This window comes from Pangasianodon hypophthalmus, chromosome 3 (assembly GCF_027358585.1).
Source record: "Pangasianodon hypophthalmus isolate fPanHyp1 chromosome 3, fPanHyp1.pri, whole genome shotgun sequence".
In the NCBI taxonomy this organism is placed as follows: Eukaryota; Metazoa; Chordata; class Actinopteri; order Siluriformes; family Pangasiidae; genus Pangasianodon; species Pangasianodon hypophthalmus.
The window spans coordinates 27975849-27993481 of record NC_069712.1 but is presented as its reverse complement, the minus strand read 5'-3'; the positions used below and the strand labels follow the sequence as shown (position 1 = coordinate 27993481).

Genomic DNA, 17633 nt, shown 5'->3' with positions numbered 1-17633 from the left:
GCAGTGATGTTCACTGCTCCTGGCAGTTAGGACAGATGAAACAGAACTGTTATTTGAGCAACACTGTGGAATTTTGGAGGACATTGTCACACACTACAGATCTTAATTCAATATTAGAGTGTGGCACAGTTTCATGGAGAAACTGGGGTGGGGAGTCTGAATTCAGGACATCATCCACAGTCCAATGGGCAGTTAGAAAGAGCCAATCAAGAGCTGGGGAGTTTTCTGAGCCACTGTCATGTTCGCCAGGCTGATTGGCTCGGTTCATCCCACGGGCAGACTGTACCCAGAACTTATTGTGTCACTTATCTCCTGGTTTAATACCTTGCCAGTGTGTTCTAGGTTACCAACCACAACTGCTCTCATGGAACCTAACCCAAACAGAGGTACTGTTGCCAGACATAAAAAAAACCCTTAAAATATACTTCAACCAAGAAGGAAGATATTGAAGAAAAACAATTTCAGACATTTGACCATGACCCTATATAGATCAATTCCAAGTTCATCTGTGGGTTACAATGATTGTTTGTAGGACTTAAATTTTCAATCAAATGCAACTTATTAGGTCAAAAAAAAAAAACCAAACAAACAAAAAAAACACTCGTTCAGGACAATCACCATATTGTACTAATTAATCAATGTCTCCAAAAAAAACAAAAAAAAAAAAAAAAAAAAAAAAAAAAAAAAACACCACCGTCAGAAAATGTAAAGGTGCATAAAGTAAGATTAGTCTTTTTTTTCCCCTTCAAGATTAGGTCTCTAACAGGTAGGTGGTTTCAACATGTAAATGGTTCCCGCCCATGTTAACGATGCCATGCCCCCAGGATCTACAGTGGAAAGCCGTGTTAGAGGTGAAGTTGCAACTTGTAATTCCCCACCTACAATCAGTAAAAAACATGGAAACCACCCCCTCACCTTGCAATTTCAACTCGGGGTAGTCTCCTGAACCACCAGTTTCTTCCCTGTTTACAGAGTAACATCAAAATCATCATGTGAACTTCACACATTATGAAGTCCCCCTTCTCTACTATTAAATTAGTTTATAACAGTTTTGCTTTAGATCAGTTAATATATAGACACAGTACTTGGTTAAAACTATAACACTGACCATATTAATCACTGTTTTGAGAAGGTAATCATAATGTTAACCGGCTAGCTTGTTGCTAAAAATGCTTGCTATTGTGTGTTGTTGCTGTGCTGTAATTTCAGTCCAAAATGTTGCATGAATGTTTGAAGTTCACTATAGTAGAACAGGACCAAGAGCCACTCAGGGTGTAACTGTAAAAGTGCGGTTAAAGTAGCTTTTTATGAGTTTATGTGCTCTGACAGAGCAAACAAAAGACATGATTTTTGGAGGCGGCCATGTTTCTTCTTCACCTCGCACCTCGAAATGCACCACAGACACAACAGTCAAATGTCTATAAAATACACAAACAAGCATTCCAAACAGCTTTTCTTAGCACCTTAATACACTTTTTTGCTAAAGCCACAGCTTAACACATTGTTGTTGTTTGTTTGTTTAAAGTCATGTTCTACATATCTTCCAGGTTACTTGTACCAGTAAGGAATGAAGCCTATCAGCCCTTTTTCCACTGCCGGCTTGTTTGAGTTAACTCTAGCAATGCTGAATAAACGATAGTTTTCATATTTGCTGTTTGACAAAAGATTATTAACCTTAAAAGCTGCTAGATTCTTCCACGTAGCCTTTGTTTAAAGGGGTAAATTTAAGTCTAAACCTTTCTTACCTTCTTAATGTGGTAGTGTAACATGGTATAGCGCAGGTTGCTAACCTTGTTTCTGGATTAGTGTTAGTGCTAGTGTTAATGTTTTCTCTGCTCTCAGCACACCTGACTCAGCTTAATCAGCTAATGAACAGCTCTTACTCAGTTGAAGTGGGTGAGTTAGAGCACTGATAACACTGCAAACCTGCTGAACAAAACCTGAGAACCATAGACCAGGACTGGAAACTTGTAGCTTAATGGTTCTGTGTAGGAAGATTTGGTTTGAATCTTTCTGTAAGCACAACAACAATGTTTCTGAGTGAATCCTTAACAAGAGGAAGAAGCTAATCCAGACGCATGTGTACAAATAAACAAATGGAGGAAGTAATCCTTTATAGTATATTTCGAAAGATTTTTGTCGTTAGCCACTTTCACTTCACAGCCTTCACAGCTTCACTACCTCCTATTACCGCCACACATCCAAACAAATCCGGTAGGTGGTAGTAATCAGCCTAGGGTCGCTACTGAACCTCCATGAAGAAGAAGAGGTCCAAAAGCAACCGCGAAAATGTGCTTAAGAGTGCTATTAGAGAAAGACTAACAGTTCCATGTAGCTTAGCGGCTAATCATGGCTCCTTCACTGAGCAGCCCGTGTCGATTTACATAGTAGAGTTATCTCTCTGAAGCGAGCACGCTATTTTTAAGGTAAGTTAGGAGAACTAATGTAGTAGTGAATTTGTTTTGAATGTCGGTTTCTTTAATAATCCATAGAAACATATAGTAAGAACTGGGTTTTAGCCATCTTATTTAGCAGACACAGAACTAGCACCAACGTGGTACTGAAAATGTTCGTTTACTTAGCATGCAGTCCTAATTCTGGTTAAATATGTAAAAATCTTGTTTAGACGAAGCTGCATTCAATGACCAAACATGCAGGCGTTTAAAGTGAGGAATAACACTCTGCATGGCATGCTGTTATAGGAAAACAATCCACCACTGATTGCAGTGATGCAGCTGTGAAAACACTGAACTGGATTGTTTTCCTAACCATGTCTAAGAATAAGCATATTAACATCTAATAATCAACACCTTCTGATCTGCGATTCAAGAATTCAACAGCACAAGTAAGGAATAACACACCACATGGCATGCTGTTATAGGAAAATAATCCACAGCAGAACAGTTACTGTTACCACTGTTATACTACAGAAATTTGTCAAACTGCGAATTACTCAGTGACATGTCAGGCTTTTTATCCATTTACAGTTAAACAAGGCAAGTTAGTTCACGCATTTAAACAGATATAAACAGAGTTCCCTCAGCAGACTGTCTTTTCTCTCTCTCTTGAAGTTAAGAAGACTAAAAATGCAGCTTACAAAACCGTGAAGACTTTCCTGTGGTGGAAAACTTACTGACTGTCACACTGGAGACTCCTTCCTTAAATATCATATAAACTGCTCTTAAAAGAAAGCTTCACTCTCTCTCTCTCTCTCTCTCTCTCTCTCTCTCTCTATCTAATATATATACTGTATATACTGTATATATATGGACAAGATGGTTTCCTGGTTGATTTTAGTGTTTCTTGTGGCAGGGTTGAAGACTCCCCAATTCAACCATGACATCAAAAAAAGTTCCTGCGGCTGTACTCAAAGGTACATATTTTCTGTAGAAAGCATATTTGCTATTGCTGTAGCAGCTCACATGGATAAGGCACACTTTAAATATTGCTGCGTTTTGGGCAGTATTTAAAAAGTCATGGTAAGTATGATAAGCAAAAATTCAAGACTGGGTATATGCTTACAACTTCACATCTGTGGAGATGATGTTAAATGGTGAGTGGTGTTGTCGCCTCACCTCCAGTTTCGTCCCATCTAAAGCCAGGTGCAATTTCAGCAGTCTTTTAAGATTTACTACTTATGATACTGTGCAAGAAGATCCCGCTGAAATCTCAGCCAAATTCTGTATAGTGTGCAATAACATGCTGTCCAGGTCAGCTTATACAAAAAACATGATGTCTATGATTTAAAAAAATTACTGTGTTCTGAACTTTAGAACTTAAGTTTGAGCAGAGCTTACATATGTGGGGAGAGAGCTCAACTCAGCTCAACTCAAATTTTAATCATAGAATAAATCTTGTGCAGCAAGTCATTCCGGGTGGAGTTTTCCTTTCAGGAAATTGTATTGAAAATTTAATTGCTTAAATGATTTAGTATGCAAATATTAATTAGCCTAAATTCTTCCATTAATTGAAACAGGACAGATGATGGCAGAAACTCTACACTATGTGGTTGTATTCAGATTCTACTGAGGCACTGACCAGGACAAAATGCTTACTAAAATGAATTAATGAACATTCGTTTTTTTATTTTACAAAATTATTTAATAAATGCATACTCGAAATAAGGTTTGCTAAAATGTATTTTTCATACCCCTTTTTTGTACCCCTTTCAGTAGACTTATATTTAGACGTAAATTTTAATGTTTAAGTAGTTTCAATTTTCAAATGTTTTTTCCCCTGTTATTTCAACAGTGCAATTTGTTGAAAAATGAGTCTTTTTAGATGTCAAGGGAGGAGTTTTTGTTAGTTCATGCTTTTATCTGTTTTTATGTTCTGTTTTGTGTTTTTTGTTTCCTCTTCCATCATACAGATGTTGTGGCGTATGTGGACGTGTGGTCTGCGAGTAAGACAGAGAATTACTCCGATCCCTTTATTCAGCAGCTGCGGGATATGGGTGCTCAAGTGAGGGAACCTGCTGAATGTTTTTGTACATGTTTTCATACATGTTAAGTTGTTAATTGATATGATTTTGTCACACAATTCCAGGTGTGTAAAACATTCAACAAACAAGTCACCCATGTAGTGTTTAAACACGGTCATCAAGCCACATGGAATAAAGCGAAGAAAATGGGTGTGAAGCTCGTGTCTGTCCACTGGGTGGCCAGGTAAGCTTAAAAACTGACAAGCTGTCATCTGTACTGGCTCTCAGAATCAGGTCATACCTAAGCCAGTGGAAGTATGATGTAAATACAAATATATCTGTACTGGCTTTCAGAATCAGGTCGTACCTAAGCCAGTGGAAGTATGATGTAAATACAAATATATCTGCAATGCCAACAGTTTGAGTGCTGGAAACGTGGGCAAGGCAGTGCGATGTGATTTATAAATGTACATTTGGACAAAAATGATTATTATGAAACCAGCTTACCTGTCTCGAATAATCATTTTACTACTGTGTAAACCTCTGTATCTACTAGAATCTAATTTAAAATAACAGTAAGAATAGAACAACTGAAGATACATCACTGTAGACACACTGCCAGATCTGCTGCAGTGACTAGCAAATGTGTATGTGAAAATATTTCAGATTACAGCTTAGACATTTGTTTATAGTTAATATGGATTGGTATCAAATTGGCCAATATACAGATTAAGTACTGAATGCCCGCAAAGTACCTGTAACCCATGCTGAATATTCAAAACCATACATATCCTATAGTTATCTTAAATAACTTGTATTTACCAGTTACATTTGCCATAAAATTAGTAGTCAACAGTAATAACTAAGCAATGCTTCTTTATAGAACTTTCTTTCCTATAAGTCCTATAAATTAGGGGCATATGCTTCCTCAGTGCTCCTACATAAGTCCAGTGTCTGAACCCTACAGTAATTGCAATAGAAAATAATATACATAATGTGCCTGTATACGTAATCTGACTGTATGTGCGCACACTCGCACCATATTACCATGTATTTAAAAAAAAAAAAAAAAAAGGGCAGCTGTTCAGTGTTGACATTGACAATCAGACATTCTTGCCATTAAAGGCCACAATGTTGTCTGTCTGTTCTGTGCAGGTGCAAAGAAAACGGCGAACACGCCGATGAAGACCTTTACCCTGCTCACAACGAGGAGTCACAGCTTAGTCACTTGAAAAAGAGAACAGTAAGCTGATTGGTCTAGCCATTTCCTCTGTCTGTTTTGGCATATTTTTACTGTACAGCAGATTGGGTACGAACAGGTGCCGACATGTAGACAAGGAATTATTGTTATTTTCCAGTTGAACATAATATATGTCTAGATGTCAATTAGATGTTCTTGTTTTCTTTCCTTTTCTTTTCTTAGCACCGATGCATGCAACCCAGGGACATTCCTCTAAGCACCCCTCAGCGCTTGAAGAGAAAGCTGGACAAAATGATGGAGGAACTAGTCCGCTCTTCTCCCGTAGGTAAGAAAAGAAACATTTTTCCTTAGTGTCTTTTCTCCCACCCACAAACCTGTCCACCTTTAAGTATTTTATGTTTTACGGCACTCCGCATTTTAACACCGGCGTACGAGTCTGGAATGATTGACAGTTGTGCGGGCATTTTGAACTCTGACACCCCGTGGAAGCCCCGCCCCTTTCCCTAATCTCATATTAGTAGTCTTTTGACCAGTGCTCTTTAAGTGTGAAAGCAGCAGAAGCTGGAAAATGGCCCCAAATCTTTAAGGTCGTTCGTCAGTCAGCACAGACGCATTCAAACAGTTTGACTAGACGTTATTCCTCTTCGGGGTTGGCAGGCCTGCCTCAATAGGACTTGACATGACATGTATGCTTGTACAGTTACAGATACAGACACATCTCCATTCATTATTGATGAGGAGAACGGGATAGTGTACAGTCCCTCTTCTAGAAGGGCTGACACCATGGCTCAGCGGCTGAGGGAAATGAGAGCACAGCGGGAGAATCTCTCTCCTACTGGTATGTCTACACGTTTTTTTTCCTTTCACATGCCTTCAGAAGTGTGTTATGCTGTGGCTGAAGCTTTTGATGTATTTTTTCCCCTCATGTTCAGTGTTTTTGAGAGTAGAGAATTTTCATACAGCTTTTCTTTTTATCAGCTTCTCAAATACAGGGCTCACCAACGGATGACTCTATAAGGCCATCTCTTGGGGACACACCCACAGACTTAAACAAACTGCTACTGGGTGAGACCATATTTCTCTGTGTTGCTACTGTGTGAGAGCAGTAATCATATATGCTTTATATATTATTTTTATATTTTTTTATATTTTTCTTTTTTCTGTTTCTATGTAAGTAAATTCTGTTTTATGTAATTTCTGTATTATGTCACCGGAAAGTTGTAAAAGGCATTTCACTGCATGTCGTACAGTGTGTAGTTGTGTGTGTGTGTGTGACCATTAAGATTTGATTTGATTTATTTTGATTTCATACAGAGGAAGAAGAAGAGGCTTCGAATTGTTTGTCACTCACCAGCTCCAGCAGTGAGACAGGATTGAAAGAACGCCACAAAAAAATATCGTCTAAGAAGACAGCTAATAGACATGTTGAGAAGTCACCTCCTGACTTAGATGTGGGTGTGAGGTTCAGCTCTTCAGGTGTTAAAGAAGTCGTCCCATCACCACAAAATAAAAGGCGAAGCAAATCCTGTTCTAGAGTGAAGAAACAGAAACAGTCTTCTTTAGATTATGTGCATACAGTATCATCAAAAAAATCAGATTCACCTCTTTTATCTGAGCCTAAAGCTGGAGCAACAGAAAAACCTAGACAGTCATTAGGCAATAAGAAAAGATCCCAAATCAGGTCCTCTTTAAGCAGTATGGAAACTGGACCAAGCCAACTTCCAGAAAGCACAAAAGAAATAAAGACCAACAGTGACTCGGGTGATTGTGACAGAACACATTTGCTGAAACTTGCTTGTTCACCTAAAAGCAATGACCTGAAGATTCAGAAGGCACTTAATAAAAAAAAGCCAGCAGACATGTCTGGTTCTGGTGACCAATTTGACCCTCATAACGATAACAACAATGATGACAGTGTGTTTGAGGACTACTTCACTTCAGCCAACGACGCACCAAAGCGGAAGGTCCTGGTACTGCATTCGGCTTCTGAAGCAGAGCGTTTACCATCTTTTGACCTACAGCCTCTGAACAGAGCTAGACGCAAGAGCCATTCACGGGAAAACTGCAGCAGAAACAGAAAATCTAAAATCTTAAACGATAGAGCTATAATGGAGGCATCAGGCCCACCAGAGGAAGAGCTGTTGGCTGCATGTATGGGTGCATCTCTCCCAGTTCCTAAGGAGTCCGAATTTGAGAAGCCCGAGCAAGAGCCTGCTTCAAAGAAACAGCGGAGGACAACCAAGCAGAACTCGGTTACTCTTTCAGAAAGTAAGGATGATAGAAAGCTATCCAAACATCCCTGAACTTACAGTTAAGAACAAAACTCATCATTTATGAATGTATGACAGGACCATAGTATTATCAACTTACAAACATAATTTAAAATCATGAGTGACTTGTCAGTATCCTACATACCTTATTGATCAAATCTGACAGTTTGTGTTCCTAGCTTTTAGAGGTTTTTTTTTTTTTTTTGACAATGTGAAGCAAAAAAAATTGCACTTTCGTGCACACTGATTAGCACTTGTGTACACTGTTTAGCTTAATTACTAGTTTCTAATAAAACATTTAATGACTCTTGCGTGTTCTATATGATTGTGGAAGCCTAAGGCAATGTTTGAGAGTGCTTTTTGAAAGCACTCAACTGCACAGATGCACCTGTGGTGTGCTGCTCTACTCTAAAGAGTTTTTTGTTGTTGTTTTGCATATTTTCATTTGTAGGCACACACAGTAAAAGCACTTCAGATGGGCTCACTGACAGATGTACTGAATTGTGTAGCGAGATGAACAAAAAACGGATTGTGAAAATGGATAAGTACATGAAGGTAAAGTAATTTGAGCTCCACCATTTTCTTAAAAAAAAAAATCAAATCTGTACTGTAGTGTAGTTTCCCATTTATTCATTCATCTATTCATTCATCTTTTCATTCATGCATGTGCAGGATTGTTCACAAATTGTTTGACATGGCTTATCTATGCAATGGCCAACTAAAAGGGTAGTTTATCTGAAACAGGCAGGGAGGGAGGTTACACTTTGGCAGAGTTCCATTTGTTTGTGAATGTAATCATGTGAAATCAGAGATTGTGAACATGTATTTTCTTACCTCCTGTCTCCTGACCAACACCCAAAAGTGTATATAGATATTTATTTATGCACATTTTCAACTAAAGCGTAAGTTGGAATACGGGTTCCTCATGTCTATAACTTGAGAATGCTTTTGAAAACTCTGCCCCGCTGTCTCTATGGAGCATTGCAGCATGGTTCAGAAATGGAGCGTACTAATTGGCTTTGAAGAAGTCATTGTTTTGCCTTGCTCTTTTGTAGCCTTCTTGACTTCCTGTGTGTGTTGTCTTAGCTTCGGAGACGTTGCACCTGGTCGAGTCCTCCTTTCGCGCTCCTTCAGCCTTGACGAAACTCTCTCTTGTTTGCCGAGTGGCACAAGGGGCTTTCATCTCTCCGAGATCTTTATTTGATTTTACTTATATGTGACCTGTATCGGAGAGCACATTCAATCAAGTCATAAGCAGCTGAGGAGCTTGATTGTTCCAGGGAGTTCCATTGTGCAGGGGTTTTGAGACGTGGCCGCTTGACGTCACCTCTAGAAGACTAGTGTTAAATGGAGTACGCTAGCAGGTATTTTGTTGGCTTGTATCAGCAGAGATCAAAGAGAAGGACTAGGAGACCTCATGCCGGAGCCTGATGTCGGGTATGATAAGTGATGCAAGGGTTGAAATCTGTTCTTCAGAGAATGAAACCTCTCTTCTGGGACAGTCGAGCTTGCAAAAGGTTTATTAGAGATGACGCACAAGGCTCGTTCACTTACATCAAATCTTGCAGGGTACGTCCAGAAGAAGGTTATTAGCAATCGGTAAAAGCATAGAAATGCCTTTACTTTCATCCTTTCCAAGAAAATCAGGTACACTAGGATTAAATCTTAAAAAAATATCATGCTCACCCCATTCCCCTGGTTAACCGATCATGGAACATGATGCACTCTTGTATTTTAAGGATTACTAATAATGTCTTTGTACCTTTCAACATTTTGTAGTGTTACAGCAAGGAAGTGAAATGAACTGGCAGGTTAACCATTTGTTAGTTACATAATTATTATCCCCATAACTGAGCTTCTGAGATATTTCCTTCAGGTTTGCATATGTGGATATCCTAATATTTTTGCCCATTCTTCTTGGCAAAATTGCTCAAGCTCTGTCGGATTGGATGAAGACCATTTGTGAACGGCCGCTTTCAAGCCTTGCCACAAATTCTCAATTAGATTGAGGTGTGTGTTGAGCAATTCTAATACGTTCAGGTTCTTGGTTTTGAAGCACTCCAGTATAATTCTAGCAGTATGTTTATGGTCATTGAAGGTGTTGAAACTTCCGCCCCAGTCTCAAGTGTCTTGGACCAGGTTTTCTTATAGGATTGTCTTGTATTTGGCTTCATCCTTTTTCATCCTTCAACACTGGCCAGTTTCCTAATCCCCCAGTTCATGCTGAGGAAAAGCAATCCTGCAATATGATGATGATGCTACCACCTCCACGCTTCACTCTAGGCATGGTGTTCTCATGGTATTGAGCTTCTGCCAAACATAGCGCTTTGGACTAGGCCAGAAAATTCAAGTTTGGTCTCTTCAGACCAGAAATCCTTTTCTGCATATTTGCTGAGTCTCCAACATGCCTTTTGGCAAACTCATATATTTATTAATCTTCTTACCACTCTTTCATAAAGCCCAAGTTTGTGAAGTGTTAGGGCTATGGTTGTCCTGTGTACAGGTCCTCCCACCTGACCTGTGGATCTCTCCAGCTTTGCCAAGGGTAACCCTGATCTCTTTGTTGCTTGCCCTCTTTACCCAGTCACTGACTTTTGGTGGACAGCCTCCTCTAGGAAGTGTCATTGTTGTGCCTTATTCTTTCCATTTTGTTAAATAATAGATGTAATGGTGCTCAACAGGGTGTTCAAAGTTTGGGATATTTTTATAACCTAACTGATAGTTTTCCAAAACCTTGTCCCGGACTTGTATGGATATCTCCTTGGTCTCTATCATACTTGTGTTTTTTTTTTGTTTTGTTTTGTTGTTTTTTTTCCCCTCCCCCTCCATACTGATTTCCCCCCACTCACCTCAATACTGTGGGATAGTTTGTGTGGATTCATAACATATAATTCCAGTTAATTCTCTATTATAACACTACGAAATGTAGAAAGGTTAAAGGCGTGAATACTTATGTAAGGCACTTTACAGAAATCCAAATGTAGATTTAGATCCCTAAAGTGGTTTTGTGATGTCTATTGTTAAAAGTGCTATACAAATAAAATGAAACTGAATTGAATTGCCAAGCTGTGCCTATTTGTTCATGTCAGTTTGAGAAACAGCATTTTTAGAAGTATTATGATGAGACTATTTGCTGTTTCAGTTATATACAGGAATAAAAATTACTATAAAAGCAGTGGCCGTGTTGAGGTAGCAGTAATGTAACAGTACTGCTTTCAGCTGTTTCTAGTCTATTGTTTTGAGAACAAGGGTTCAGATCGAATCAAAATATTCAAGACTGTCTTGCTAGTTTCTAGCATCATTATTAAACTGAATTCCAGCACCACTTCCCTTTTTATTCTTGGTAAAGAGACTTGTGGTTGGATTTTTAGACCATTCTCTGAACGCTGCAGTGCAGGTGCTTGTGATGGGGCTCATCCTGACAGTTATTACATGATCTCATGGCTGAGTCAGTGACTCATAAGACTGGTGGAGGAATTGAACTCTAGCTCTGACGAGTGCAGTAAGACTTGTAGTGTCAAAACTGCAAGAAGTGTAAAATTAAATCAGAGACGACACCAAGCCCAAGCATGAAATCATTGTATGTTGCACTAAGGGGAAATCTTGAAATGAGACAATTGGCTTGATAGGTCAAAAAGTGCTTTATATAGTGTGTAGCTGCTCTTTGAGTATATATGGAGTTTGAGTGCCCTTTCCCTTTGAATAGAGGCCTCAATCATATCAGAGTGCATGAACTGGCCACCATGCTCGCTGTGTCATACCCGAAAGTATTTCCTTCATTTGTGCTTGGGCGTATTGGAAACACGCTTTTAAAGGAGTTCACACCAACGCTTGGGTTCATGCTCTTTTGCATTGTAATGCTGGTGCGAGATGTACCTTCGGTTACAAAACATGTCAAGGAATATGCTAATCGAACATCCTAAAAGCGATTCTGTACTTATGGAAAAAGTAGGAATGTTTTTGTTTCGGATTGTTTTTAAGGTGATCATTACTGTTTTCTAGGTTTCACTCCAGAGCTACAGGCACTTGTTTTCAGCAGGGCAATATAAAGGAAACCCGTAAAGTCTTAATGAACGATGACTGAAGTCCACTGCCGTTCTTCCTGACTTAAGAAAGTGCGTTTTGGCTGTTTGAGTAAATAGAGTGCACAAACAGGATAAGACCTGACAGAGCATGATAAATCTCCTGTTAATTAATTATTAAAACAACACGTCTCTGACAGTAATGCCTGCTGTAATGCAAAAGATAGGTTTAACACGCTTGTTCTAATACGGTATCATTTCTATAGTACCAACAAATTCACTTGTATGGCGGAAGATCTCCATAAACAAAGCTGAATAAAAAAAAAGGTTTTTATTTAACAAAACAAAATGTATAATTATTGAAGTCAGCGCTTTGTAACAATCCTATATTTTCTGACATGGGAGAGTCTTCGGGTCAGTCATGTGATCTCCAATTTTCTTGGTAACGACAAAGCTTCAAGATTGAGGGGGAAAAAAGAGGTTTGTGAAGGAAGGTCTGTTTATATCTGCTATAATGTAAGAGATAACAGGAACTAACTTGTCTCAAGCGCGTTCTACAACGATAAACGGAACTATAAATACCCCATCTTCTTTTTTCAGTGTTGTTGTCAAGCATCAGTGGCAATAGTGGAATAGATTATGATTGTAGGTAGAAGTGATCTTTGAACAGCAATTCTTGCATAGTTTGTTGAAGCATTCTTGTTAGACTCAGCATCCATGAAGAAAGAAAGGATTATATCAGTGTGAGAGCGCTTGCTGAATGCTGGTCATCATATAGGCACTGACCCAGAAGTGAAAGGAGTGCTTAGTCACATCACTAAAAGTAGAACAATATACCAACATTCAATAACACGCAGTGTTTTTGTAAGAGAAGTCTTTCTAGGTCAAATGATGACTGAAGAATGGGCCAAAAACAACAAAAAAAGGCTTAGCTTTTCAAGATATTGAGTTATAGCTGCAGCTCTGACGGCACTGACTTGATTAAAGAGCTTTCTTTTGTAACCCGGACCCAGTTTAACGCAGAATTTTGGTTGATATTTGTTTCACAGAGCCACAGGTTTGTACCTGTCTCATAAATTAAAGTTGTACATTAAAAGCTAGTTTGTTATATAATTTAACAGAATTCAAAATATGTTAATCGAATGGCAGTAATGATTGCTAAAGTCATGTATTGCATGCAGTTCCTTCAACTTCAAGCACGTACACGACTAGGAGGCACGTCTACGCACCTGGCTGCACAGTTGTCAATAACCATATCTATAAACATGTTATGTATTATGGAAATGTTTTGGCTTCTCTATGTGCTGATGGAGCTGAACCCCCAACTTCCTGTGGTGGGAGCAGAGAGGAAGCGGTGTGTGTGTGTACGCATGCCTCTCACTCATGTGCTCGCACCGAGGACCTGCCATTGTGGGGCCAGAGTACAGGGGGCGGATGAAGCCGAGGGACACGCTGCCGTCCCTTAAACAACACGCTAACTGCTTTTTCCCTTCTTCATGGCCTTGGACTTGTGTTTCCTCTCCACTCACCAAATACGCAGATACATCCGGCATGTGTTTCTCATGCAAGTGTGTGATCTGCTGTATTGTTTACCATGTTGCCTACGAGTACATCCCTAATCAGAAAGAGAGCTCATTATTATATTAGCCATGTGGAGAATTCTTGGTCCTTCATTTTCTGAAGTGATTACTGGTTGACGTTTACATAGCACTAATTTTAATGTTTTGTTTTTTCCTTTCCAGAAGAATAGAACATTAGTAATGACTAGCATGCCAACTGAGTAAGTATGTTCAGCTAGCTACCGACCTATCACATGATATTTTAAACTTTGTTAATTGGATTAATTAATAAACCTTGTATCAGAAAGTGCGGATTAATTTCCTACAACAGCAGCTCGACAGTAGTTCCGTCTACAATTCATATTATGGTTTTATATTAATGCACTTTCTCTAATACATTTCTGTAGCAACAGCTCATAGGGATACTTTCCAGTATCTAATCTGGAAAAATAATAACTAAAAAAAAAAAAAAAAAAAGTTATTTAACAAAGAAAAAATTATGAACAATGAATATGGTGACCATTTCTGTAATGTTTATTTAACATTTATGGGAGGAGTCTCCAGGGTCAGCACTTTGTAATGTTTATTCTTTATTCCTAAACCATATTCAGTAAATGTTTTGGCACATTTTTGTTTTCTTGACTTCTGTTGTTCCACTGTGTCAAAGTCCATTGATGTTTTTCGAGGAACTAGCTGAGGTTGATGGACAGAGAAATTTAATTTAATTTATTTATTTATTTATTTTTTTAAACCTACGTTAGTGCAGCATGTCATGACTAAAGCCTAAAATGGCATGGACATTCACTCTTCAGTAAATGTGGTTTATCCGAATCCGACTTACAGTAACATTTAAAAATTGTAGCACACAAAATCTGTCTTCATAATTAGAGTCAAACGAAAAGAGATTTGTAAAATCAGCTGACCCTCAAACTTGGGAACTGACTTGTCTCACTGTTAAAAAGCATGACGTGTCATTGATAAATTAAATATTGCAGTCATTGGCAGGTTCCTGTGGAACAAGAGGAATGAAATGCTTCAAGACGTGCTATTGTAGGAAAATAATCTGGCTCTTCAAGTATAATAGCAAGCAACTGTATTCTTTTACCACACTAACACCAAGCATGATCTGTCTTGCTAGGAAACAGCAGACGGTCATACAGGTGGTGAATTCTCTGGGTGGCTTCACTGTGGTTGACACCGTGTGTGAGAGCACGACGCACGTGGTGTCAGGAAGTCCACGACGCACCCTCAACATTCTACTGGGCATCGCACGAGGATGCTGGATTCTCTCCTTTGAATGGGTGTGTGCTGCTTGTCTGCTATGCTTTGTGTCCCCGGAGCTGTGTTTTACATTATATTCATGTTTATACAGTCAATTTCAGAATGAAATGCATGGAAATGAATAAAAATAAAGCTTATGGGAGTGCTGTATAGATTTACTTAAACACTTTTACTCAAACATATTTTCCTCAAACAATTAATATTTAGTGAAGCCTCCCCTGAAGAGAATAACAGCTCAGAGCTTCTTCCTGTAATGTCTAACAAAGCTTGGGAACACTGAATCTTGTACTTCTCTCTATTATATGGAACATGTCAAGCTTCTTTTCATTCTTAGCTTTGTGTATGTGGACTGTCCTCTTCAAGTCAGATTCAATTCAATTCAGTAGTAACCTCCAGCCAGAGGTAGCCATGTTATGGACTGTCTTGTCTAGGTGTTTAGATTTCTTGACGCAATGAATGTTCACAAAAGTCCCTGGTTCACTAGTTGTAAAAGCACCCTAAAACCTCAACCTCCATATTTTACTTATCTAATTTTACATATATTGTTTAGGAGAGTCAATAGTTTTCCACGCAAGGTTTTGAGAGGAAAACATCTTACCTAAAAATACTATAGATAAAAAAACTTATGTGAATGATTTTTGTTAGAAAGTCAGACAGGCGTAGTACCCAATGTAATCTTGTGCTGTTGTCTCATTTGCCTCAAGGTTTGTAGTTCTGTGCATTCTGAGATGCTTTTCTGCTCAGCACAGGCGTAAAGAGTGGTTATTTAAGTTACAGTTGTCCTCCTATCAGCTCGAAGCAGTCGGGCCATTCTCCATTCACCTCTTTCATCAACAAGGCCTTTCTGCCCAATTCTGAAATGGATCTTCTTTGTGGATTTTCTCATAGATCTTATGGTGTCTGGAGCACCGGCAATGGGTTCCAGAGGAGCCGTATGAACTATCTGATCACTTTCCTGCTGCACCGGTAAGCTGAATCAAAATTTATTTAAAATGCCAATTAATTACATAGAATTTCATCACAGAGGTAAAGTGTGGTTTATTTACTTGCATATACAATATTCACATACAATAGTCTGACACCCGATGCGGTCTTCTGCTGTTGTAGCCCATCTGCCTCAAGGTTTGGCGCGTGTGTGCATTCTGGGATGCTTTTCTGCTCATCCCGGTTGTAAAGAATGATTGAGTTACTAAAGCCTTCTTGTCAGCTTGAACAAGGCTGGCCATTCTGCTCTGAACTCACTTATCTGAGGGATGTTTGCCTCTTGCTGAATGTTTTTTGTTTTAACTAGAGACTGTTGTGTGTGAAAATCCCAGGAGATCAGCAGTTTCTGAAATACCTAAACCAGCCCAGCTGGCCAACAACCATGCCACGGTACCCCAAAAAATTGCTTTTGATGAGTAAATATTAGCCGAATTGTTTCAATACTAGACAGTGCAGTATACTGTATTTCATCATAAATGTATCTTTCAAATCTTTTTTAAAATTCTACAAAGAATGTAGACTAGCCTAATATGCAATGGCACAGCATTAGAAATGCACTTACTGTATCCTTTGCCAATGAAAACCTAAAAACTAAAGAGGTTACTGATTGTTGTTTTTACCTGGCACAGCTTGAAAAGAGTCATGTATGAAGCAATGTGAATAAAAGCTGATGGTTTTCAAAGAAGACTTGGCTGAAAAGTAGGCATCCTGCTTGGAGGAAAGTAAATGGTTAGAAAATAGGTGCAGTAGGGTTCCTGTTTGTTTTCGCCTGCCCTGAAATGGGCTTTTGTAAGAAAGATACACATATTAGTGTTCTGGATTCCACTTTCATTAGTTTCTGTGAGCTATGCCAAAAGGCTCTTCTGTCAGAGTCTTAAACCATGAAGAGACATCTGCGCTGCAAAATCTCTCTAATAGTGGCACAGACTGTATTGTTTGGACTCCATTTTCCAGCAGAGTGGCTTTCAAAAGAAATAATGACTTTGGGGTTTAAAGCGCAGAATATAAATTCAAGTGAACATACGCTATATCTTTACTCTATGAAATATATGGGAATTGTTAACATTTTACACCTATTCCCTCGGGTACTGTAAGTGATTGGACATATACACCGCATCTTAAATAAAACTGTCAGTTCATGTCTGACCAATTCACAAAGGGGGGGTAATTCCTTCAGTCTTAACCTGCTGTTGGCAGTGAAAAACTGATTCAGTTTTACTGGCAGCTCTGCATGCACATGCCACCATGTTTCATAGTGAGGTCATATTTGGATTAGATCCTTTTTTCCTTCGGCTTTCATCATTCAGTGGCTCTGGTACACTTTCAATTTACCATTGAACAATGTGCCGCATAGTGAACTCTGTTGTTACCAGTGCTGTGTGAAAGAGTGTTTCAGAGCCACGGTTGCACATCACTACCCAATCCCAATCCATCTGCCAGCTCAGAGGGGTCTTGTTTTCAGAAGCCTGTGTATGGCTATTAAAGTGCAGAAAAAAACCCCAAAACAGACTAAACTCTTGTTCCTGCTGCTTTCAGGTCATCCTGCAAGTCTTTTCGAATGACTGCAGGCTCCTCTCTTACCTTCCTTAACATTAATCTGAGAGAGCACTGTGAAGTCTTGCGTGGCGCATCTGTTATGGTTCCATGAACCTTCCACCTGCATTTCATCGAACCAGGGGTGTTTAAGGTCTTTGCTATGGCTCTGTAGCTTTTTCTGTTCAAGTGTTGTTGAATAATCTTGTCCCAGAAAACTTTAGGAAGCTTCTTCGAATTCACCATAATTGCTATTTGTTGCATGAAATCTTCCCAACCAATGGCAGTATCATTTACTTGATTTATTTTTATGTAAACTTTACATTTATATTTTTTTAATATCTGCAGTTTAATAGCTGCAGG

At 38.9% G+C, this 17633-nt stretch overlaps 1 protein-coding gene across 9 annotated transcripts in view; it reads left to right on the top strand.

Moving 5' to 3' along the window:
- The first annotated feature begins 1872 nt into the window (after positions 1–1872).
- Positions 1873–17633, top strand: part of mcph1 (microcephalin 1) — a 35880-nt gene continuing 20119 nt past the window's right edge. For 2 of the 9 annotated variants that reach the window (XM_026939279.3, XM_026939285.3), the window contains exons 1-13: positions 2248–2426; positions 3313–3373; positions 4370–4461; positions 4546–4664; positions 5576–5663; positions 5844–5946; positions 6322–6459; positions 6600–6686; positions 6936–7889; positions 8343–8446; positions 13656–13693; positions 14611–14773; positions 15642–15719. In XM_026939279.3, the coding sequence (XP_026795080.3) occupies positions 3337–3373; positions 4370–4461; positions 4546–4664; positions 5576–5663; positions 5844–5946; positions 6322–6459; positions 6600–6686; positions 6936–7889; positions 8343–8446; positions 13656–13693; positions 14611–14773; positions 15642–15719 (2001 nt within the window). In that variant the 5' untranslated portion in view covers positions 2248–2426; positions 3313–3336. Of the gene's footprint in view, positions 1897–1934; positions 2215–2246; positions 2427–2626; positions 2846–3312; positions 3374–4369; positions 4462–4545; positions 4665–5575; positions 5664–5843; positions 5947–6321; positions 6460–6599; positions 6687–6935; positions 7890–8342; positions 8447–13655; positions 13694–14610; positions 14774–15641; positions 15720–15860; positions 17607–17633 lie in introns of those variants that run through there. The other 7 variants (XM_053232462.1, XM_026939281.3, XM_034302636.2 and 4 more) reach the window with 7 other exon arrangements.